The sequence below is a fragment of the Girardinichthys multiradiatus genome, chromosome 1 (genome assembly GCF_021462225.1).
Source record: "Girardinichthys multiradiatus isolate DD_20200921_A chromosome 1, DD_fGirMul_XY1, whole genome shotgun sequence".
Taxonomy (NCBI): Eukaryota; Metazoa; Chordata; class Actinopteri; order Cyprinodontiformes; family Goodeidae; genus Girardinichthys; species Girardinichthys multiradiatus.
Window position 1 is genome coordinate 16,845,560 of NC_061794.1, and position 26,207 is coordinate 16,871,766.

Here is a 26,207-nt window from a genome sequence, read left to right on the forward strand (position 1 = left end):
CTTGTGCCTCTGGTGATGTCAACAAAGCACATATGCTCAAAGCAGCCTTTTGTGTTTTTTTGTGTGCTTTTTAAAACCTTTTTTAGCATTTTTTATAATATCCCAAAGAGGAAATTCATACACATTAACCTGCTGTATTTTTAACATTGCAGCACATATGTAAGTAAAAAAAAATATAAAAATAGAAATACATGACTGGATGGTATCTTTAAATTACTGACTGGATGTTTTCATGCATGTGCTTGCTTTTTGGCTGCCCATGACTGGGCCTACACTGAACGAGATTTGTCAATCCTCATGATAAATGCCTAAAGACGTTGATGATTAACACCGTATCCTTAAACCTTTCAATCATTAAAGCTATTCACAAATTACTCTGTTAATACTGCATGCATTCACGTGGCCCATGTGTTAACATGACGGCAGTGGTGAAACTCTTTTAAAAAAAGGATTTGGAAACCTGCAATAGAAATTAGGAAATACTTTTTTTTTCTTTTAAGGAAAATGCAACATGACCTTTGAAATATGTCATTGCACAGCTGGTAAACGATTCCACAGTAAACATCATTTCAAAGACCAGTTGTTTTAATTCATTGCAAGTATACATCACAGTTCTCTGAATATTTAAGTAACAACTAGAATTTACCTGGTAAAATAGTACCTATATTCTGTGAAATTTGACAGGAATAAAAGAAAAGTGCTGTTAACTGTTGTAAGTTGGAGTGAATAAGTCTGGTTGGGAAAGCAGTATCAGTTCTTTGAGAGGCTTTTCCACAATACTTTGATGTAATGGTAAAACAATATTAGCAAGGACAATCCTGACAGGGGAGGAAATAAATTGTTAATCATATCAAGAAATAAATGAATCAATATCAATAAATACGCTTAAAGACATAAAACACACAGATAAGACACGTCTAAGACTTTTGCATAAGTTAACAAAATACTCATAAATTCTGCAAATCTATATTTCATTAAACACACTTATTCTGGATTACGTTTACTGATTTTTCTATTCTCTTGCATCTTGTGAGTTATTGAAATTTCCAAAGCTGAGATTTTTGTGTTAAAAAGCACACTGTCAGTAATAAAACAAACACCAACACACACACACCCATACACGCAGGACGTTGATGGACCAAAGATACCCGTACTTCCTCTCACTCATTCTTTGCAGTCACAGAACTTTGCTCCGTCTCTCCTTAACCAAGTCTTGTGTAATATCTCTAATAAAGTATTCAAGCCACAACAACAGGGCAGGTAGGTCACAGTTGTATGAGCAACAGCGTTTAGAACATTTAGTTTGGAGTCTCCTGGATCTGATGAAAACTTCGCAGTGGATCTGTTGACATCCAGGAGCCACCTCTCCACTCACGCTGGATTTATTCATCACAAAGAGAGAAGTCCAGTCTTATGATTTTGAGGAAGCTGAATATATATTTTAAAATGTTTTATTCAGTTCTTGAGGAGATTGAAATCTAATCTTTTTTTACTGAAACACACCAAGGTAATTATTTATTTTATCAGAGGTTTAAAATAGTAGATATTTGCTTCTATTTGAAGTCATGTTTTAAATTTGATTCAAATCTCTAAAATGTTTATCATATTTTGCTGCAAAGGAGTCAGACTAACTTTTTTAAACTGGTCTTGACCAACAGTTCTGCTCAACATTGAGAATAGTTTTAGTTCACTGACATTCAGTGATCAAAAAGCCAAGCTAATATGATGAGTGAACATTGGTGGCAGACTTTCGACTATTGCTCAAGCCCACTTTAAAAAATCATGAGAAGGTTTGACTCCTCTGAAGCAACAATGTTGAAATAATAGATGTTTCAGTACATGTGGGAAAATGAGCACACCGACATGACTAATGTTTTTACAATAACAACTGAGAATTTGCTGACAGCTCATTGTAGCCATGGAGGAAAGAAGAAGATTGACCTACAAAATCAACAGGGAGTTCCTGGATGAAGGCACTCTGGATGAGATGGGAGGAAGGAGCAACTCCAAAACATCTCTGCGTGACAAGATGAAAGACTCACTGAGGTACAGCTTCTCAGATCCATATTCATTTCCATTCTGTGTCAAAGCACGTCCACTCAGAAGGATTTTAAAATATGTACATGACAAACAAATTAATATCATAGAAATACCATAAAATAATATAAAGCAGACATTTTCTAATATTTTTGAGTGGACTGGAAAAAAAATTGTTCAAGTTAATTTGCTTTCTTTCGTCCTTCAGTTTTATCAAGTGCCAACTCCTCCACTTCTTTAGTTACTCGCATTATCAGTCCCACCATCACTACACCTAGTATATTTCAGTCCCTTCTTTTCTAAGAGACATTCACATTATGACCTATTCTACCCTTAGGTCAGGGTTTTAATAATTTAATACATTTATTGAAGGTCATTAATTAAATAAAGCTGGAACCACATTCTTTTATATTACTCATCTAAGATTTTCAGTAATGAAATTTGGTATTTTATTTGCATGAACCATATGTAATTTCTGTAGGTACCTAATTATTTCATGGTCACAGTCTTCAGCTCATCAGGAATTTGTTTCATTCTATTAGCTGCAATCATCAAGATGAGTGAGAGTGGGAGTGGTTAACTACACAGGTCAAATTAATTTGTCTGAAGTGGAGCTGCTGTGCAGGTCACCCACTCAAATGTTGGGGACTAATTTACAAGCCACATAAGTAAACATGGTGTCAACTGCACCATGTTTACTTCATGGTGCAGTTGACAAATGCTTTTAAAGTACTGTCTGCCACATGGATTTGAGGAGACTTTTGAGTGAACTTAGTGTATGAAGTCACAAACTAGAGCCCAATGCTGAGGCTTTTATGCAAGTACTATAAACACCCACGTTCAAGCAAGAAAATGGCTTTTAAAAAGCTATGAGCTGTAGTGAGCACTATACAAAAATGGGTTAAGTAGAAAAATAAATTAAGCCTTTTTCTGAGCTGCATCTAAAGTTTTATGATAATATGGGTAGAACCACTGCAAAGAAAAACTAAATACTAACATTTATCTATTAAAAACTATGTCATGATGCACAATGGTACTTAAATTCATTGTGCGGAGCATAAAATGGATTTTCTTTATTTATAAACTTTTTAGTTTGAATCATAAACACTCAGAGTACTGGAACAATTTTATTAATGTTCAGTAATAAATACAGAAAGCAGAAATAGTTGCATCTGCTTGTGGAAAATACATCACATGCTATGCCTCTGAGAATAAGTGCAGCTTCAAAGTCACATGTTCCCAGAATAATAATCCTGCCAAGTGAAGATTTTAAATTATTACATTTAAATCAAATTCACCAAGTTTGGTGGCAAAAATGTGATTCACTGAAACATAAAGCATCAGTTCCTTTAAATATAGGAAAAACTGATGAGTCAACATCCCAAATTAGGACAAATCACCACAAAGGCATTTCTAGTTGACTTGGGTGCAGATTTAAAATCAGATTTCCGAACATACTTGAGGACTGATCAATGTTACGTTCTTTGTCTTCTTTCTTTCTGTCGTTTGCACACACTCAGCTGTAGTGGTTCAAAGGTGAAGAGCTGTCTGCTGAAGACCATTCCTGTTGCGTCATGGCTGCCTCGTTACTCTTTCAGAGACAACGCGTTGGGTGATTTGGTCTCGGGAATCAGTGTGGGGATCATGCAGCTCCCACAGGGTGAGATGGAGCTCCAGTGGGTGGGGGTAGAGGTGTGGGTGGGGGTGGTTGCAGAATTAAAAGGGACAGATTGGGTCATACATTTTTATTTATGATGGTAAGTAAATAGGTAGAATAGCATTTTCTCTTAAGCTTGTGACAGAACAGAAGAAAACTTTGCTGGTTTACATTCTGAGTCTTTAAATTTTCAGTGATTTTAAGATTTGAACAGCAGCCATTCAGGATTCTTACACATTTTTCATGTAATTCTAGACGTCTTAACACATAAACTGTATAGTCCATATACAGTGGGGAAAACAAGTATTTGATACACTGCCGATTTTGCAGGTTTTCACACTTGCAAAGCATGTAGAAGTCTTTAATTTTTATCATAGGTACTCTTCAACTGTGAGTGACGGAATCTAAAACAAAAATCCAGAAAATCACATTGTGATTTTTAAGTAAATAATTAGCATTTTATTGCATGAAATAAGTATTTGATCACCTAACAACCAGTACAAATCCAGGCTCTCACAGGCCTGCTAGTTCTTCTTTAAGAAGCCCTCCTGTTCTCCACTCATTACCTGTATTAACTGCACCTGTTTGAACTCGTTATCTGTATAAAAGACACTTGTCCACACACTCAATCAAACAAACTCCAGCCTCTCACTGCAGGATTGAAATCCTGCAGTGCGTGCAAGGTCCCCCTGCTCAAGCCAGAACATGTCCAGGCCCGTCTGAAGTTTGCCAGCTACCATCTGGGTGATCCAGAGGAGGAATGGGAGAAGGTCATGTTGTCTGATGAGACAAAATTAGAGCATTTGGTCTAAACTCCACTCATCTTGTTTGGAGGAAGAAGAAGGACTAGTACAACCCCAAGAACACCATCCCTAACGTGAAGCATGGAGGTGGAAACATCATTCTATAGGGATGCCTTTCTGCAAAGGGGACAGGACGACTGCATCATATTGAGGGGGGGATGGATGGGACCATGTATCGGGAGATCTTAGATAAAACAACCTCCTTCCCTCAGTAAGAGCATTGAAGATGGGTCGTGGCTGGGTCTTCCAGTGTGACGACTCGAAGCACATAGCCAGGCCAACTGAGTGGCTCCGTAAGAGGTTTCTCAAGGTCCTGAAGCGGCCTAGGCAGTCTCCAGACCTGAACCCGATCGAAAATCTTTGGAGGGAGCTGAAAGTCCGTATTGCCCAGCGAGAGCCCTGAAACCTCAAGATCTGTATGGAGGAGTGGTACAAAATCCCTGCTGCAGTGTGAGCACACCTCATCAACAACTACTGGAAACATTTTACATGTGTACAATCAAAGGTTTCTGCACCAAATATTAAGTTATGTTTTAATGTTGTATCAAATACTTATGTTATGAAATAAAAAGCTAAGTAATTACGTGAAAATCCCACAATGTGATTTTCTGGATTTTTGGTTTAGATTCTGTCACTCACAGTTGAAGAGTACCTGTGATAAAAATGAAAGACTTCTACATGGTTTGGAAGTGTGAAAACCTGCAAAATCAGCAGTGTGTCAAATATTTGTTCTCCCCATTGTAAATTAAAAATGTATTTGGACTCAAATGGAAAGAAGGACACAAGGTAGGACAGACGGACATTTAGACAATTAGATGGGGAATAAGTTTAAGAATCACCAATATTTTTACAGTTTATTTTCCCATACTTATTCAGACCTGGAAAATACTGAAATAAAATTCTCAATTTTCCAGACTCTATAAGACCCTGGTCATTTACTGTATCTTGCTTTCTTGGTTAATAACACATTTAATTTTGTTGTAATAAAGCTTTGTGCTGTTTTACGTTTCTTGAGCTGAATTGGATTTGTAGTTGAATTATTCTCCAGAACCATAAAAGGCAGTTTATTCAAGTCTTGGAATGGCAGAAAGTATTTTTCCCTTCTTGTTTGTATTCCCTGTAGGAATGGCCTATGCACTGCTGTCATCTGTTCCTCCAGTATTTGGTCTTTACTCCTCCTTCTACCCAGTCCTCATCTACTTTATCTTTGGAACATCACGGCACATCTCAGTTGGTAGGTTTGTTGTGTTGACCCACTACTTTACTTTTAAAACTGTTAACTGATTTAATATCAAACAAGCATTTCCTCGAGGAATTATCACACATTTTAGAACTTGATAAATATCAAATTGTTTCAGATGTATCGTATGTTTAATAAATTGTATATATGTGATACAACTCTACTGTAAAACATGGTAGTGGCATTATGATGCTGTAGGGATGTTGCTCTTTATCTAATCAGATTGTTTTAAACCAGGTCTCTTCATTTGGATTTCCAAACACTTCAACTACCAAAAGAAATATTACAGACAACATCAGACATACAGAAAACATTGAACAACATGCATCCTCACGCCACCTGCCCACCAGATAACGACCCCCACAACCCCACCCCAACAAAAATTAACAGTGCAGTAGTGATACCGGTAAACTGTTCTTTTCAACATAGGGCATAAACGTTTGCAAAATGCAGTGGATTCCCCCAACTGAACATCTGACACCGTGCTTGATTTTTTCAAAATGAATGTAGCACATAACTTCTCTGACCCTATGACAATATGTATTTTAGCAACAAACGAGCAAAAGGAAATCATAGATTTGTTACCTCTGGTACAAGAATTATTCAAAAGGACAACTCAGAAATTAATGGAGATAGGTACATTGTTTGTCTGCAATATCTTCGAATATTGGGTGAGTGGGAGCTGCTGTAGTTGGGGCTTGGTGGACTGGGGTGTGGGGCCGTGGGTGGGTCAGAATAGGGTCTGGGGCTGGGAGGGTGGTTGAGGGATTTGGGTATGTCCAGATGGACAGTAGTGGCTTTTGGGAACTCTGGGGGGTCCTTGAACTTGGAGTGGTGGGACAAGAGGGGGCAATAGGGAATCTGGCCCCCAAAGGGGATTCATGTTGGTGCCCTGGTGCCCACCCCCTCCACACTCACATATGGAATACCACATAGGAGTAGGGTCTTGGGGTATGGGACAATTGGCCTTGTGGGCATGGGGGGAGCACCATGCAATGCCCCCTGTCTGCTTTATTTAGCCCTGCACTGCACCTCAATTTAAATGCACTAGAGACTTAGGGCTTTGGGGATGAGGTGGGGGAGACTGCAGTCAACAAGCAATAGGGTCTCGTACACTCCAGCCACAACCCCAATTTGAATGCACTTTCGATGTACACATCTGCATTCATCACAACACTTTCATCACAAACACAATGGAGGTGGGGGGCTCTGCTCGTGGGGCATGGCTTGGTGCCCTGGCTCCACCACGGGCCTGTGCCAGCTCGGCCAGGACTGGGGTTGTGGGGAAGGACTGAGGGGTCTCTGACAAGGCCATGGGGGCGCCCAGAGCAGGGAGCTACCGGTCTCGGTAGGGTGTTCTCTGTGTGGGTGCTCGGGCTGTTTGAGGGTCGCTCTTTGCCTCTTTGATCTGGGGGCTGCTGCTGATGTTCCTTGCTGGTGACCTTCTTCTGTGCTGGACAAAGGGCTGACCTAGGGTAATACTAATAATACTGCCTGGGATTGCTGCTGCCTTCTTGAAGAAGGTCTGGCCACCTTTTGTCTCTCTTAAGTTACACACTGTACACTTCAGGTGACACACCCGTGCTCACACACACCCAATCAACACAAATACACCTGTTTCTATAAATATGCTCGACCAGCCTCACAACCATCAATGAAGTCTTCTTACTCTGATGCTGGATTGTCAGTCAGTCATTTTCTACTGCTTATTCCATAGTGGGTTGCGGGGGAGCTGGTGGCTATCTCCAGCAGTCTATGGGCGAGAGGCAGGGTACACCCTGGACAAGTCGCCAGTCCATCGCAGGGCAACACACAAACAACCATGCACACACTCATTCACACACCTAAGGGCAATTTAGAGTGACCAATTAACCTAACAGGCATGTCTTTGGACTGTGGGAGGAAGCAGGAGTACCCAGTGAGAACCCACGCATGCACGGGGAGAACATGCAAACTCCATGCAGAAAGACCCCCGGTCGGGAATCGAACCCAGGACCTTCTTGCTGCAAGGCAACAGTGCTACCAACTGCACCACCGTGCTGGATTGTATTAGGAATGAATAAAGTTTATCATGCAATTAAGATACTGTTTTACAATATCCCCTTTGAACAGCAAAACTACCCTGACATGGAGCACACAAACAATCCTGCAGACACCAATTTTTGAAAAGATTGATTCTTCAGAAAAAGACAGTCATAATCAGAAACGTTGAAATGAAAACCAAAAACAAATTTGGAAATCCACTTTGAAGTGTAAGCAAAGCTTTTTGAACCAATCTGCTCTAAGTTATGGCATCCTTACATTCATGTCAGCCAAAGCCATCTTAAACACTAGTATGGCAAAACTTGTTTGTTGGTGAAAAAAAGATACCCCAACTTTCAACAAAGCAAACAGGGTGGTCACAGTTATGCTTTTACTCTCATATAAAAATAATGATAAAAAAAAAAAAAAAACAATCAATAAGAAGCTAACAGAATATATATCAGTGTCAGTGTTTCTTTACCAGTGGGGAAAAGTTGTTCCTAATTCTCTCATCCTTCTTTAGGAACATATGCAGTGATGAGCGTAATGATAGGAGGGGTCGTCGACCAACTGGCACCAGATTCAAACTTTGAGATCTGGAATAATGTGACCAACTCCAGCATCATCGACACTGTCGCTCGAGATAAAGAAAGGGTCCAAATAGCAGCTACAGTCACTTTTATGTCTGGTTTGTTTCAGGTAAATTTTATAGCTTGTAACAGCGTTCTTTGCGTCTACAAATCAGTCAATGTTGGAAGCTGAAACATCCTGTGTACAGCTGAAAGATCTGATTAGCTACCAGCACCATCAGCTCATAAAACATTTGCTGCAAAATACAAGATATAATTAACACAGTTTAGCAAAAATAAAACTTCAAAGACTCTAAAAGTTACTGATTACTTCGACTCTGCAATGGGCAACTATTTGCTGCAATATCACCTAATCTTCTAAGATTAAATGAACTTGCAGGTTAACTTGAGAAACTCTATGTTTTATAAGCTGTCCAGGTTCAAAAGTCATTATCTAAAGTCTGTTTTAGGTAACCGAGAAATTCAAAGGTTTTGCAATTCTACGGTCTTCATGTTTCTAATACCTTTAAAAGAGGAGAAGATAAAGACCAACTAAATGCATGTAAGGAAGGGTTTAAGTCTGCTGAATGTATTGAAGGATAAAAGCAACTCAAACTTTGCAAATCCTGAGTCAAATGTGAACAAATCCTGGCTTGATTTAACACAACAGGTGCATGTAAATGCAATTATATTTACATAAATTGTTCCATAAATATGTTGCCAATGCTTTTTGGACAAAAGATTTGTAGACTAAGTACTTTCCGATGGAAAAACTGGGTATCCAAAGGAGAAAATGTGTAATTTCATGAAAGTTCAGTGCTTTTGACTTCTTTCACCCTAGTTGTACTAAATAGTTTAACAAATTGTAAAAGGAAGAACAGTTGGGGTTAAAAATCTGCAAACTGTCACATTTTGGATGATTTAAGGGCAGAAGATAAAAAGGCATACCCTAAATTCTTAAAATGAATTTTCATTTAAAGAACTAAAGTCTTCTAACTTATATGCTGGAAAATCTGTGTAAACTTCAAAAAAGCAGAATAAACAAAACTCCCTGATTACAAACATTCTGTTTTCGGTTGTGTGATCTCCACATGCATCTCGTGTCTGGATCTTGTGCAGATTCTTCTTGGTTTGATCAAGTTTGGTTTCGTGGTGACCTACTTGTCTGAGCCCCTCGTCCGAGGTTATACCACAGGAGCTGCTATCCATGTCATTGTTTCCCAGCTCAAATATACCTTTGGTATCTCCCCAAAGAGACACACCGGACCGGTTTCCTTGATTTATGTAAGACAAATAATTACTTTTTCAGTTACAGAAATGTGATTTTGAACTTGTAACATTTTTACTAGTTGATGAGCATTTGAATCTGATCATCATTTTCTAAGATGATATTAAAGTCCTCTGTCTACCAGACGGTGTTGGAGATCTGCTATCTCCTTCCAAAGACAAACATTGGCACATTGGTGGTCAGTATCGTCTCCATTGTTTGCCTCATCCTCGCCAAGGAGCTCAATGCATACTTGGGTAAAAAGCTACCTGTTCCCCTGCCCATGGAGCTATTTGCTGTAGGTACAAAGGAATGTTTCCAACACTGAAAACACACCACAGGCCGTTAAACTGATCTGTTGTCGGTTTTTCTAGGTGGTCATTGCAACAGTTATCTCTTGGCAAGTTAACCTAGAGGAGAGATATGGAGTGGCCGTAGTGGGAGAAATTCCCTCTGGGTGAGGAAAACACATGCACTGCTGCGCATCTCTGCACATGAAAAGTTTATAATGTCTCCTGTTCCATCCTGTGTCTTTGTTTGTCAGTCTCCAGCCACCTGCTGTCCCCGCTTCGTCCATCTTTGTTCAGATAATTGGAAATGCCTTCGCCCTCTCTGTTGTCGGTTATGGCATCGCTATCTCCCTGGGACGAATATTTGCGCTCAAATATGGCTACAAGGTGGACAGCAACCAGGTAGTGTGTTCAAGGATGGGTCATTCAAGGGTGATCTGTTTCACTGTTGACTATAAATCATGTTTTTTCATTGTTTAGGAGCTACTGGCCCTTGGCTTGAGCAATTCAATTGGCGGACTTTTCCAGTGTTTTGCCGTCAGCTGCTCAATGTCTCGCAGTATGGTTCAGGAAAGCACCGGAGGGAAGACCCAGGTTGGTATACATACCTCAAGTTTTGCTTCAGTTCAGCTGAGCAAAACTGGGTTCTAAAATTATCTTACAAAGTTATTTGATGTGATTTTTAAATCATTGTTCCATGCATGTTATACTCACCCGTGATATCCACATTGCTGCCACAAAATCTTTCTCCCTATTTTATTAAAACAAGACAACCTTTTGAAGTAGAAGGGCTAGTTCAAGCCTTAAAACATGTGGATCATTGTATTAGGAGTGCTATGCAATTTTGGCTTACATAATGTCTCAAAGAAGCATTTTCTTAGATTAAAAGCCATCTGATCAAAATGTGTGCATGAAAAATTTACTCATTTGTCATTTTCTTTTCTTTTTACTAATTTGAAATCAAATAATTGTACCTCTTTTCACTGTTCCAAAACCAGTGGCACAATAAGTATTGCTACAAAACATATGTATCTAAAGCATCTTTAATTTAATCTATTTAAAGTTGATCAAAGTGTTTGGGAAAGTTTAACAAGTAATCCATGTCTTCCTGTTTCCCTGGGGTACGATTATATAATGTGACAGAGACTGACTTCCCTTAGCCACTCTTCAAAATGGGAAAAAACAAGATAATATGCCTTAAAGAAGGCAGATGTGTGTTGATTATCAGAATTTTGGAAATGGCTAAAAGAAAACAGCTACTCGTCTAAACTTGCTATTATCCACATTCAGAGCAATAAATAAATAAAATGGTTAAAACGCTCCGAACTGTGACAAACAAAGCTAGACGAGGACCTGGCTTTGTCTTGCCAACATGCTGGTGAGAAGGTTAAAATATAGGTAAAAACACATTTATATAAATAGTTTTTACTAAATTTGAAGTTACTATTAATTATATCACCATCTTATTCATGTGACCTTGTACACAATTCCTGGAAAATCTTGATTTTTCAAATTACGTGTAAACTCCTGAGTGTTTTCTTCTCAGAAAAAGTCATCCAGTATCCATAGTTTGATTCCTTGGGCAGTGTTGAAAAGAATTCAATGGATTATTTTTAAAGCACACTCTGTTTTCTGTTCTCACTTGCCCTAATTTACCTCCATACACACAGATTTGCTGTAAAGCTGAACAGATTCAGGGTCATGACATTATTAACCAAAACAGTCCCCTCTGAAAGAAAACCTGATACATTTAATGCTCCACTCGTTCTTCTCTCTCTTTCAGTTCACACTGCTGGTCACTACATCATTAATCTCTTTAAAGTTACTCTCCAATGCTTTTCCTCTGATCTTTTTCACTTGATCTCCATCCATTCATAATGTGCCTGTTTTCCCTCTCTCTTCGCCGCAGGTTGCTGGGGCTGTATCAGCGGTGGTTATTCTTTTTATCACTCTCTGGATTGGATCTCTTTTTGAAGATCTACCCAAGGTATTCAGATGTGTTCGCACACACAATCATGAACATATGTCCAAAACTAAGCAGGAATGTGTGCTGAATTACAAGGCCTCCTCAAAGCCCAGCTCAGAGAGAGATTTACCTCACAGCTGAGGATTGTTCAGGTTAAAGATTTTAGATACTTTTATCCGGTGATAAGGGATTTCACTACATTGTCTCTAGTTCACCTTTGTAAAGCACAGCAGTCCTTTAAAAACCCTAAGAATAAACTTTAATTTCTGAATTCATGCCCAAGTTATCTTTAATTTGCCCTTTAACTCCATTGTTGATCTCAACAAACTCAGTTCAGCACACAATATAAATTGCTCTGTTTGATTAATTTTTCAGGCAGTGCTAGCTGCCATCATCTTCGTTAATCTCCATGGTATAATGAAGCAGTTCTTGGACATCCCCGCTCTGTGGAAAACCAATAAAGTCGACATGGTGAGTCTGCCAAAAAGTTGAAAAGGAAGATGGTTGTAAGCAAAGACATTTGTTAGCAAAGACATTTGTATTTTGTGTTTGCACCTTTTTGTTCTTAATTCTCTGGGTTGGATAATTTAGCTATATATTTTCACTCTACTCAACTCCTGCTCTTTTACTAGTTATAGTAAAACCCCAAACATTAGAGTTTTATGCTTATTTAATGAACAATGCTGCACTTGTTCTCAAAGAGGGCATTTTGTTCAGAAATATGATATATATTTATATATATATATATATATATATATATATATATATATATATATATATATATACAGAGACAGAGAGAGAGAGGTTATCATTTCTTGTATTAAAATGATTAAAATGTGTTACGTGATCTAAAGCAAAATGCTGCCAGATAAACAGTTTAGCAGTTTTGAGGTCCAGTCAGACAGCTCAAAGATTAGATGACTCTGATAACATGGAGACTCTCAAGCGATTTGCCACTCTTAAACGACACCTGAAACTCCTTGACTAAGACTAAAGGTTTACTTTATCAGCTGAAGTAATGGTAAAAGAAACTGAGCAGTGCTTCCCTAGAGAGACTTCACATGCTGCAAGATCTTGTTACATCCTTTGTAAACATAGCTATGGAAACATACCCAACTCTATTTCTACTTGCATTGTTAAAATACTGTCAGTCCAAAGAAAATAAATGGATCTTACCTAGCACAAAGGTCAAAACCTGCCATTGGAAAAGTGTTTTAATGATGAATATGTTTCAGCCAGATAAAGGTTACAGTATTTAACCCATTTAAACTTTATTTTACTAAAGAACTTTCCATTCTTTAGACAGCAATTTCAGACAAATGCTTGTAGGAGAAATGTTTAAACTCATGTTGAACTGTGAATTATAAAGCATGCTGGAGGAAGATTCACCATTAAATGGATTTAAACAAAAGGTTCTAAATGATAGATGAAGACTGGGCCCTTCAAAGGTAAAGAGATCATTGCCATTCCTATAGTCACCGTCTTATGAGTAGAAATTGAATCAATCTGTTAGCCTTGGGTTTTGGAACAACATTTTACTAAGACGTCGCAATATAATGTGAAACTAATTACTTGCATCAGATTCTTTAGTCTTCCTATTGCAAACATATCAATGCTACTCAGGCTCAAATTGTAAAAAAATAAATAAAAACTCAGAAGGAATAAAAGTGTACAGAGAACTAGCGTTGCTTGACTCTGCATAAACTTCCCAATGAATGATCCAATAAATGATCTAGTGGTATTTGAGGCGACTGTGGCTCAGTGAAAAGAGTAGTTCCAATGAAAGTTGTGGGTTCAATTTCAGCTTCCTCCTGGCACATGGCACTTAACCTCGAGTTGCCCACAAATCTGCATATTGGTGTATGAATGTGTGCAAGCTGGTGAGTGCGATTGAGTGAATGTGGCTCTAGTGTAAATAGCTTTGAGTGGTTGGTATTACTGGAAAGGCACTATATAAGTTCAGTCCATTAACTTCTGCTTTTATCACTAAAACCTGGTAACTTATTAAGTGGATGTAGTCTTATTTTGCCTACTGACTTGTGATTATCTGTTTCTCCAGCTGGTCTGGGTGGTCACCTTCATCTTGACTTTGGTGTTAAACCCAGACTTTGGACTACTTGGTGCTATCGCCTTTTCCTTGCTCACGGTCATCTTCAGGACACAGCTGTAAGGAGACCTTATTGTTTACGTCCACGTGAAGCACCAGACAGTTTAAAAATATGAAGGTTCAGAAATGTTAGGCCCACTGAGAGCATGCATGAAAGCAAGTTGATTAGGAGTTAGAGGAAGCACTTTCCTTCTTTTAGGTAATCATAATTGAATCCCTGAAGTATTTTTCTTTCAAAATTATTTACAATACAAACAAATAGCAGATCTCCCTCAACATGAAATGCAATTGATCAACCTCTTCTTTGTTTTGTGTGTGTTTCAGACCCAAGTACTCCCTGTTAGGACAGCTGCCAGGCACTGATATCTACAAGCCAGTGGAAGACTATACTCAGGTAATTTCAAAAAACCTCTTGTTATGTTACACAGAACAGCCAGTCTAGAAGCAACAACCACTCAATGTCCAAAGTCGCTTAAATATCCTTTTTTCCCCATTCTGATTCTCAGTTTGAACATCAGCAAGTTGCCTTCACCATGTTTAGATGCCTAAATGTCTTGAGTTGCTGCTGTGATAATCCTTAATATTTCCTTAATATAAAATAAAGAATTTGAACAAGTGGAGGACAAAATATGAAGTACAAGGTTTAAAAAAGCCACAGCAGACAAATAGCCTCTGAAAGTCGGGTCTTCAAGAAATAGGACAAACAGCTGACACAGGACCTAAAAATCATCATTTATTTGTTGATCATCTACCATGGGCCAAGTAATTTCCTTGTTGGTGGTAAAATGTTACTTTGTCAATTTACACAGTGAGGATGTCTGTGGCATTGGTGGCAGGGGTTTATCTTGGAACCAGTGGGTTGCTGGTTCAAGCCCTTGCTATGTCTGTCTCAGTCAATGTGTCCTTGGGCATACACTTCATCCGCGTGTGAGTGAATGGATGACTGAATGTGAAGTGCTTTGGGGTCCCTGGGGACTTGATAAAGTGCTATGCAAGTACAGGCCATTTACCATTTTATGTGTTTCAAACTAATGTTTAAGACAACTCATCCATATTATAACTGAGAAGAAGATTGGTGGAGCCATTGAAAGCTCAGAAAAGCCCGAGAGTGGGCCGTTTCAATGGCACAGTCCAGATCTAAGCGAAGATGGCAAAGACATGGTTTAACAAACAATTAATCTGAGGTATATCACATTGTTTTGGGATTTTTATTTATAAAAAATGCTGCAACCTGAAGAGTACCGTGAGGCCAAGCGTGCCATGGCCCGGGCTGTGGCAGAGGCAAAGACTCGGGCCTGGGAGGAGTCCGGTGAGGCCATGGAGAAGGACTACTGGTTGGCCTCGAAGCGATTCTGTCAAACCGTCCGGCACCTTAGTAGGGGGAAGCAGTGCTTCGACAACACTGTTTACAGTGGGGGTGGGGAGCTGACATCGACTGGGGACATTATCAGGTCATGGTTGGCACTGTCCCCGACCGCCACATTGTGTGGCGGTCGGTGGACAGTGCCTCTGGACTGGCAGACTGGGGTGGTGGTCTCCCTTCATAAGAAGGTTGACCGGAAAGTGTGTTCCTAGGGGATCACACTCCTCAGCCTCCCTGGTAAGGCCTATGCCACGGTATTGGAGAGGAGTGTCCAGCCGATAGTCGAACCTCGGATTCAGGAGGAGCAGTGTGGTTTTTGTCCCGGCTGTGGAAGGAGGGGAGTTCCTGCCTCAAGTGGAGGAGTTCAAGTATCTTGGGATCTTGTTCACGAATCAGGGGAAAATTGATCGACAGACGGATTGATGCGGCTGCCACAGTAATGGGGACGCTGTGCCGGTCTGTTGTGATGAAGAGAGAGCTGTGCCGAAAAGCGAAGCTCTTGATTTACCGGTCAGTCTACATTCCTACCCTCACCTATGGCCATGGTCATGATGGGAAGAACGAGATCCCGGATACAAGCATCTGAAATGAGCTTCCTCCGTAGGGTGGCTGGGCACTCCCTTACAGATAGGTTGAGGAGCTCGGCCATCCGGGAGGAGGGAGGTCTGAGTAGAGCCGCTGCTCCTCCACGTCGAAAGGATTTCAGTTGAGGTGGTTCAGGCATCTATATCAGATGCCTCCTGGAAGCCTTCCTTGGGAGGTGTTCCAGGCACGTCCCAACAGAAGGAGGCCCAGGGGACGGCCCAGGACACGTTGGAGGGACTATGTCTCTCGGCTGGCCTGGGAACGCCTTGGGCTCCCCCCGGAGGAGCTGGAGGAGGTGTGTGGGGAGAGGGACGTCTGGGGGTCTCTACTGAGTCTGCTGCCCCCACGACCCGGTCCCGGATAAAGCGGAAGACGACCAGGATGTAATTTTAAATAATTCATGCTTTCGATGAGTCTGTGAGCAACAACCAGGTGGCATACATTATTGTGCAAATATTAGATATTTGTTAGGATGTTAGCTTTATTTTATAGTCTGACTTTGGTTGGAGCATTTACTAAATATTTGTCTGTGTTTACCTCATTAATGGATTTTAGGCGAAGCAGGTGCCAGGAATTTTAATCTTCCGTTCCTCTGCCACCCTCTACTTTGCCAACGCTGAGATGTACCAAGAAGCACTTGGAGAAAAGGTGACAACACAAACAGAACATTAAGCTACAAACCTCTCCTAATGGAGCTTGATGTGCTCCTTCAAACTTGGCTTCAAACCCAAATCATTTGTAAAGTGACAACATAATATACTCATAATTTCCCTAAGGGAAACAAACAGGCTCATGCATACTGATGTATTAATGTGCCTGCACCCAAAAACAGTATCAGAGACACATGTGCACCATGATGGACACTAAGCCCTGATTTAATGAACCAAAAAGATACATCCACACACATATGCATGCAAACAAAACCGAAGAACCGATGGCAGCCACAATCCATCTTGTCAGTTTCTGTGCAATCAATTTCTCTTTTACAAACATCACTTTTGACACACTAACAACAGATGAGGCATGTTACCATTTCACACATCATGGCCGTGACAGACATTGTTAAAAGTGCCATCCCACTAATTTCTCTTCTTTTTTAAAGTTTTTCTAAAACACCACATCCCCTGCCTCCCCCTCTTCTTTTCCCTCCTCCTCCTCCTTCTTCTTCTTCTTTCACATCTCCTTGTTGTAAATGGGAAGACAAATCGAGGGAACATGGACAATAGATGCCAGCAGACAGGGGAGCGGAGAGGGGTGCAGGGACTGAATCAGGGAGGGAGATAATGGAACGTCTCATTAATATGTCATCATGTCAAAGCCCAAGCATTTCTCTTCTGCTTTCTTATCTTTGAGGTACTAATATAAGCCCTTATGCAGCAGTCATGCACAGGCTGCAGGGATTGTTTGCAAGGTGAGAAATCACCACCAGACAAATCCTAGTCATGCTTTGTTTCTGGACAGCTCAGAAGATGAGAGATATTGGAGGAATACAATGTTTTTTACAATCTGTTCTCACAGACATGGCCTTATAGAGGAGGGGTGATTACTTTAACAAGATTATTAATTTCAAATGTCCAAAATTTGTAATAATCTCTGGGAGCGATTTATTTCTTTATAAATATTCAGGGGGCACTCTGTGACCAGCAGATGTTTTCTTTGTCTTTTTCTAATGCTCCTGAACTAGTAAATAAAAGCAGATAAAGATGCACAGAAAAAAATGAGAAAGCAATTAAATCAAAAGCTGAACAGATGGACTTGACAAGTTGAGAAAGATCCAGAGTTGGGAAACACCCTTGATTTAAGGAGATCCAGTTTAGACCAGACTTGTAAAGTTAAGGTGAGCAGCGAACATAAACAGTCTTGCAGGGAAAACAGATCCAGGTGTATGTAATAACATACAACAATTGGGCAAGAAGAGAAGCAGTGGTGACAAGAGGTGAGTATTGTTGAGATAAAAGTCTGTGCTTTTCGTGACCAGAGATATTTACAAAATGCTGCCTTTCTTGTTGGCAAGGGAAATGTTTGGCCATCTTCCTTAGGCCGGCTGACCCAGACGTGTGCAGCAACAAGTAGGGGATGGGTAGTGTGGCACTACTTGGCACAAAACTCTGTTCTCTCAGGTCTTTTCTTTGGCATCTCATTTAAAGGGATTTAAACCGTATGAACGGCATGATATGCTCATGAATAATGCACAAACGGGCAGATGAGACTTTATGTTCTTCCTCATTTTGGCTGAATATGGCTGACCCTGTTGCTGCAACCTGCATGTACTGTGTTTTTGTGCCTGATTGGAGGAGATGCAACCTCACCAATTTCCTTTCATGTTATTGACACTAAAGGGGAGCACAAGTCATTATTGCTTTAAAATTGCAATTGGAAAGTTATGAGTGGCATGTCTGTTGAGCTGCCCACTGCAGGCCGGCTACCTGAGCAGACAATATTACTTAATTACATCCCAGTTTGGCTCTATAAACAGCAAAATGAAATAAAATGATATAATGCTCTGCACAAAAGGTCACTTGAAAACTAATCCTTAATAGATGTTCATTCATTCATTCATCTTCTATACCGCTTATTCACGGGGGAGCTGGTGCCTATCTCAAGCAGTGTACAGGCGAGAGGCAGTATACACACTGGACCGGTCGCCAAAGGGTAACACAGAGACATACAGGACAAACAACCATGCACACACTCATACACACCGAAGGGCAATTTAGAGTGACCAATTAACCTAACAGTCATGTGTTTGGACTGTGGAAGAAAGCCGAAGTACCTGGTGAGAACCCACGCATGCACAGGGAGAACATGCAAACTCCATGCAGAAAGACCCCCAGCCGGGAGTCGAACCCAGGATCTTCTTGCTACATGTAGGAATAATCATTGGTTTTCCTTTTTAAAAGAAAAGCAACAGTCACACTAGTATTTGATTGATTGTTTTATGCTTGGAATTTGGTCTTTGGGCTTCTTCTAGTAGGTTTCAGTTTGGATTATTAAGTATTTTTTGCATTTATTCTGTCTCCCATCTGGCTGCCTACATTTGGTTCCACACACAACATTATACAGAGTTAATGTGCTCATAGTCCTGTGGGACACAAAACACAAAATATTGGCAAGCATGTTCCTTCAGTTTTGAAAATGTTTTGTTTTCAGTTTTTCTTGTTATGAAGACTGGTTTCAAGTTGATGTTTATCCAATAAACCTTTACCTTGTAGACATTGCATGTTCGTATAATCTCTCAGGCTGATTTAAAAATGACCCCTCCTGAATTGATCCAGGTAATTGGTGTTAAAATCCACCTCCCTCTTTCTATGCAAATTTAGTTGGTATTTTTGCAACATTACTTTAATATAGTTATTTGAGTTGAATGCCTGGACCTGCAGGTGCAACACAAAAGAATATCATAAACTATTAATTAAGAAAACAGATTCAGGATTTTTGCCCAAGCTTTACATTTGGAAATGAATGTAAGAGAAATCATAGCACCTGACCAATGCACAGAGGATTTGTTGTTTATATAAAAATGAGCAGTTTTTGCTATGTATTTTTAATGCGGGTATTTAATTTCAGTTGTACGTTGTGCTGTTAATTCAAGTTTTGATTTGTGTTGCCCCGAATTCTGCATTTTATTTCCAATGATACTTCCTTTTGTAACCAGTGGTCTTGTTATTCAATTCAATTCAAAAATACTTTATTCATCCCAAAGGGAAATTGTACTCAGCTTCTTGTCCATCTCTGATCCACCCCACGACTGCAGAATCATCCGAGTATTTCTGTAGATGACAGGAGTCTGTCTTGTACTGGAAGTCTGAGGTGTACAGAGTGAAAAGGAATGGTGAGAGTACAGTCCCCTGTGGTGCTCCTGTGCTGCTGACTACCTGGTTAGACTCACAACCCTTCAGTCTCACAAACTGTGGTCTGTTTGTCAGGTAGTCTTTGATCCAGGAGATTGTTGAGGCCTCCACCTGAGTCTTCTGGAGTTTCTGACAAAGCAAATCAGGTTGGATTGTATTAAATGCACTGGAGAAATCAAAGAACATGATCCTCACAGTGCTGCTGGCTTTGTCCAGATGACAGTGGGTTTGTTGAAGCAGGTGTATGATGGCATCTTCAACTCCAACTCCACAGCGATAAGCAAACTGAAGGGGGTCCTGATGGTTTACTGTTTGCTTACTCAGGTGGGCCAACAGGAGTCTATATATGAACAAACCTGCTGCACCCTTTTATTGTGGTGCGACAGAGTCAGTTTGGTGGATTTCACTTGACTGACAAACCTGACATAGGCTAAGCTAGAACTCATGTTCCTTTGACTGATGATATGCTTCACCTTTTTCCTGAATTAATAAAATAAAACTAAAATAAATGAATGTTCCGTACTGTTTCTTTTAGTCTGGCATTGACATCACTAAGATCCTGTCAAGAAAGAAGAAACTGGAAGCCAAACGAAAGAGGCATGAAAAGAAAATGGCCAAGAAAGCAAAGAAACAGCTCAAGAAGCAAAGAATAGACATGGTGAGCATACCTAAAAAGTGATACATTGGAGATAGTTTGTAAAACTAAAGAAAAACTTATCACTATTTCAAATCTTTGTAATCATTAGGTTCCCAAGTTTGCACTTTTGTGTGAAAGCTGATGGATTATTCTGCTCAACATTAACGTTGTCATACCGTCTTCCACCCAGCAGGAGGAGCCAAATTCAGAGCACCAGAATGACATCGCCATCATTGATGTGGACAACGCTCCTGACCCTTCACTGCCAAGAGCCATTATCCTTGACCTTAGCCCCGTAAACTTCCTGGACACAGTGGGGGTCAAGACAATAAAAAGTGTAAGAAAATAAGAGTCAGGTGACTGCACAGTGGCTGATTATTAAAATATATTTAGAAAGAATTTAACTGTTAAAAACACAACTTCATGTGTTACATTTATAAGATCTTTAACAACTTTTGATTTACTAAGGTGAATGTGACCCCAGAAAAAGCCTTGGAAGGCAGTTGGAAAGTATTTTGAATTGACAAGGTATGTATTAAGATAAGGAACAGATGATGAGATTTTGGTGGTGATGCCAAGCACCATTTGGATCCAGGATTTTTTTAAGGATTTTCATTGCCAGACCATTATGTGACAACTTGAAATCCCCACATTATTCGTCACCCTGTCAGTAGCTGACATGCAGTGGCCAGAAATCGTCCAGAGTGTAGCTTATTAGAATAAAAAAATCTGATCATATTGTCTTGGTGGATGTTGGTGTCTATTAAGGCTTTTCTAGTTTTATATTCAAAAGATTTTAAATCTTTCAGGGGTCAATTCTTTTATATGTTTTGGGGGGTTTAACTGCAGAATGTTTTACAGCATCTATATTCCAGTGCAAAAAGAAAATCCACCACAACAAAAAGAAAAAAGAAATCTGAACTCTGCATCTGTAAGATACATTTAAAGATTGTTGCAGTTACAGCTTTGTATGACATTTGTGGTGACTTGATATGAATTGTGGAGTAAAGTCACAGTGAAATATTCACTAAGTACTATTCTTTGGCTGAAAATCTCAGCTCTTTATTTCTTCTACCCTTTCCCACACATCCTCAACAGCACTCCTGCAGTTAGTAGACTAAGGACAATCGACCCTCCTTTTCCCTGCCATTTAAACTTTAAGGCACACAGTTACTGTAAATTAAGTTAAATGAATGATTGAGACATTTGTGCTTCTGTTTCAGATTCGGCGAGACTATGGAGAAATCGACATCGAGGTTGTTCTCACTTGCTGCCAAAGTAAGCCCAGCCTTCAGGTTATGAGCTGTCTGTTACCAATCAAACGTGAAAATGAATGTAAAAACAATTATTTTCATGCATTACAAAATAGTGCTGTCTTTCCGGGAGACTTCATCAGCATGAACAGGCTTATTTTTCAGTTTCTTTTGTTTTATATTACATTCCAGATCCGCAAAGCCAACTTGAGCTCAAATAACCATACTGGATGTCTTTTAGCTGGTTATTCATTTTATTTTAACATTTGTGTAAAGCATGTGTGCAGACCTTCCCCAAGTAAAAATATGTCTGTTTCCTTTCCTGGATCATGAGAAAATAACTGATTACTGAGTGAAATGCACATGAATATCTGAGGGACAAACAATCTGCTGGTGCAGAAAGCTGGGAGCCATCCAGAGTACTTCAAAGGATCAACAGCACTAATAAGCCTGCACTGAGCTGATAGCACATTATAAGAAAAATGGCTTATTTGAAGTGTTTAAGCTTGCAATACAGCTGCCAAGAATATTTATGCAGGCAGAAATTATTGTGCGTTTTACTGAAGACAGGAAAAGGCCTCCCATTGTTTGTTCTCATCTTGACTTTTCTTGGCAGTTGTTTTTCCTACACTTAGCACTGCATCCTTCTAATTACTTCATCTTTTCTTGTACCTTCAGCTTCCCTTACTCTTTTGTGCCTGTGTTTCAGTTCTGAACTTTATCTTTGTGCCTAGGTGGTGTAGTGGAGAACCTCCAGAGAGGAGGTTTGTTCAACGACAAAGTGACAAAGTCCTGCCTCTTCAACACCATCCACGATGCCGTTCTGTACTGTCAGTCTGGAAAAACAATGTGCCAAAATGATGAAGAAGAGGTAGGATCAGACGTGCACATCATCAGACACTGTGTTAAAGTTAGCAGAAATTTGGCTCGGTTTGGACTTTACTGTTCAAAGATTAAAGAAACCCTTCATTTTTCAGTAGCATGTTAACCAACAGAAGTGAGTAGAGCTGCATTGATCAGAATAAATGAGCTTGAGACATGAAAATGTTTCCCTTTAACTAGTCATTTACATTTCTGTGCTTCCTCTGATCTAAATTTAAGCATCTCACTGACACCGAAAATAGTTAACACTGAATTCCACCCTCGGTAAGAAGGTCCTCACTAAAGAGTGTTGTTATTAATGTGACTTAGTATGGCACGTTCACAGATTGGGAAAAATTTAGTATTTTTGAGATTCTGACATATTGTTTATCAGTCAGGGCCAGTCAAGCTGAAAATTGTCCCATATTCTCTTGAAGTTACTTAACAACCGAATCAGGTTGTTCCACTGAAGAGACCAACGTATTATGTTGTCCTTATCAAACAAGAAATGTTTATTTTGAGCATCCTTGTCCTGAAGCTTATTTCATATATTAAATATTGGGTGGGGGGTGTTCATGGCTTTTTAATATAAGTGAAAATTGCACCCCACATCCCCCAACCACATATACAGTGAGGTAAATGCTTTTGATTTGCATGCATTTACGTGAAATTCTAATGAAGTTGTAGTTTCTGCCAGGTTTTTAGATTAAAATGAACAGTTGTCTTTCATTTAAGAGGAGAGTCACTTATCTAAATCAATTTGAAAAACATTCCTCTATGATGACTAAACTGAGGGAAATTGATTGAGTTCCCTTTCCAGTTCGTGGTGTGAAACTGATGCATTATGCTTCTCCCAATAAACAATGGTTAAAATGTGGTTTATTTGCTTGGTTCATTGAACCATGCTGTCTCCAAGCAGCAGACTGCTAATGAAAATGAAACCCACAGGCCTAAATGTGTAGAATTGTAATTGAATGGGTTTTAATGTGAAATTACTTAGGCTTTGCCAGGCACAATTTAACAGGCAGCCTTTGCTGTTTGCCACAGGATTACTTCTAATTTCATCAGACTATTTGTGCAAATATCCTTTCTGAGTTGTACACAAACAGCCCATGTAAAGGCTTACATGGGCTGTGTGTGTTTGTGCTGACCTCACATTTAAACACCTGTGCTTGCCTGCATGTCTGCATATTTTTCAGTGCAAATGCATTTGTTTGTGCATGCTTGTTTCAGTATTTATTGTGTGTATATTGCCTCATGTTTCTGCTGGAACAGAGGAATGCTGCAAAGAATTATGACTAACCAGTTTGAGATGCAACAAGCACAGCACTGAGAAAATTATAAATGATGTAAATGTGGATGACGAGAAGATTGTGTGAAGGGTTGCACACATACATGTACATGTACACATTATTTAAAAGGAATGAGGTAGATTTAAATAAGATCAGTGCTTGACTGCATGCAAACCAGCCTGCGTGTATTTCTTTCAATGATAATATGAGATCAAAAGGTCTTTGGAAATCAGTCTGCTGTAAAAGGTTTTATGCAATTAAATTACTAACACACAGGCAAGAAATATGTGGTTAAGGTAAAAAAGTGCTACATAAGGGTTTCTGAAGAGAAAAGTTTATACGCTGTTAAAATCACCCCAAAGTCTCATTAGAAATGCAACTAGAAAAGTTCAAAACAACCCAACAGTGTCAGACGAGGATTTAAAACGTAACTGCAACCCATTACCTCAGAGACAGTTGCATGCCGAGTCACAATTTCAAGCAGCGGCTTCAATGCTTTACAACTCATTAAACTCTGAGATGGAGTCTACTGAGAACATATTTTGGAAAGTCAAGTTTCTTCTCCCTGCAAGGACTTTTTTTTCAACTCTTGTCTTTTCCATGTCCTCTTGCTTCACAGGAGATGAATGGAACACATTTCTGAGTCCTAAGAGAAGTGATGAAGGATGTTATGGAGACACGACAGACACTCTGCTGGAGAATTTTATCCAGAGAGCTTCAAAAATCTGGGACACCCTCGTTCGCTGACATACTGAGAAAAACAAAGAAAACATATTTTTTCTACTAAATGTGTTTTCTTGAAATAAATGTATTCAACATAATTATATAATGCTAAATCTACACATTTTTGGTCATATGTGCTTTTATTTGAAATAGGTATTATTTGATATACTGTTTGTTGTACATTTACTTTATGGATTTAAACTTCTGGACCAAAATTGGTATTCTGTATTCTGTTGTATTTGTAGTCAGTGTGAAATGTTTCTTTAGGTGTAAACTAATTGTTTGCACTTTAATCTCTAAATAAATGGTTGCAAAGATATTTTGTAAAAAGAAATTCTGCTAATGTGCATTATTTAGAACGGAAAAGCTGACAATTAGCTTCAGTTTGAAACCACGAGAGAAGAAATTCCCCTTTAGACTGAGAAAGAAAGAAAATCTGCAGATAATTTTAGTTAGAATGATAGACACTGATGTACAGTGCCCTGCAAAAGTGTTCATGGTCCTGGAACTTTTCCAGATGTTTAAAGGCTGCCATCACAAACGTCAGTTGATTGCATTTATGTGCAATTCCAAACTGATGTGTTTTGGTCCATGTCTCTACCAGCTATGCACGTCTAGAGAATGAGATTTTTCCCATTCTTTTTTGCAAAATAGCTCAGGCTAATCAGATGGATGGAGAGCCTCCCTAAAAATAGATTTTCAAGTCTTGCCAATTGAATTTAGGTCTGGACTTTGACTAGGCCATTCTAACACATAAGTGTGCTTTGATCTAAATCATTCCATTGTAGTTCTGGATGTATTTCTGCTGGAAGGTGAACCTGTGCTCTAACCTCAAATCTTTAGCAGCATCTATAAGGTTTTATTCTAGGATTGCCCTGTTTTTAGCTCCATTTATCTTCCCGTCAACTTAAAGCTACTTTTTTTTGTTTTGCAGAATAAAAAGATCCTCACTGCACAATGCTGCCACTAGTGTGTTTCACTGTGGGGATAGTGTGTTCTGTGCTGTGTAAATTTTCAGTTTTCTGCATTTCGCATGTAGGCCAAAAAGTTAAATTTTGGTTTCATCTAACCAGAACACCTTAAGTCACGTGTTTGCTGTGTCCCTTGCATGGCTTGTGGCAAACTAAAAATGCGACATCTAATGACTTTCTTATAACAATGGCTTTCTTCTCAACATTTTTTGGTAAGGGCCAAATTTGACTAGGTAGTTCTGTCAACAGATCCTCCCACTTGAGCTGAGAATCTGCATCTCCACCAGTTACCCCAGGCCTCTTGGCTGCTTACCTGAATAAGGCCCTCCTTGAACTACCTGTCTATTAAAAAGAACAGCCATGTCTTGGTAGGTTTGCACCTGTGCCATACTCTTTCCATTTTTAGATGATAGCTTTAACAGAGCTCTGTGAAATGTTCAAAGCTTTAAGTACTGTTTTAGAACCGAACTCTACTTTAAATTTCTCAACAACTTTCTTCCTGACCTGTGTGCTGTGTTCCCCTGGTCTTCATGGTGCTCACTAATGTTCTCTAACAAACCTCTGAGGTCTTCACAGAACAGCTGAGGGCAAATTATACACAGGTGGACTCTATTTACTAATTAGGTGACTTCTGATGGCAAACGCAGGAAGGGAAAGAAGGTGAATACAAATGCTTTCCACACATCTTGAATTATTTAGTGTATGTATTTATT

At 39.5% G+C, this 26,207-nt stretch overlaps 1 protein-coding gene across 3 annotated transcripts; it reads left to right on the forward strand.

The window, feature by feature from the left end:
• Positions 1-1,182: 1,182 nt before the first annotated feature.
• slc26a6 (solute carrier family 26 member 6) lies at positions 1,183-24,857 on the forward strand. Of its 3 annotated transcripts, none has more exons than XM_047380010.1 (20): positions 1,183-1,507; positions 1,907-2,046; positions 3,558-3,697; positions 5,621-5,731; positions 8,283-8,458; positions 9,448-9,612; positions 9,741-9,893; positions 9,970-10,052; positions 10,140-10,287; positions 10,366-10,479; positions 11,795-11,872; positions 12,227-12,322; positions 13,911-14,017; positions 14,283-14,352; positions 16,462-16,554; positions 20,293-20,415; positions 20,588-20,731; positions 21,618-21,672; positions 22,382-22,518; positions 24,420-24,857. In XM_047380010.1, exons 2-20 carry the CDS (start codon positions 1,919-1,921, stop codon positions 24,441-24,443), a joined length of 2,145 nt encoding a protein of 714 aa, XP_047235966.1. In that variant the 5' UTR covers positions 1,183-1,507; positions 1,907-1,918; the 3' UTR covers positions 24,444-24,857. The 3 variants fall into 3 exon arrangements, 2 of the variants coding, with proteins under 2 accessions (XP_047235966.1, XP_047235959.1); XM_047380003.1 differs by having other exon boundaries at positions 1,186-1,507; positions 20,585-20,731; XR_007040413.1 differs by lacking the exon at positions 24,420-24,857 and having other exon boundaries at positions 20,585-20,922; positions 22,382-22,466.
• Positions 24,858-26,207: the final 1,350 nt, after the last annotated feature.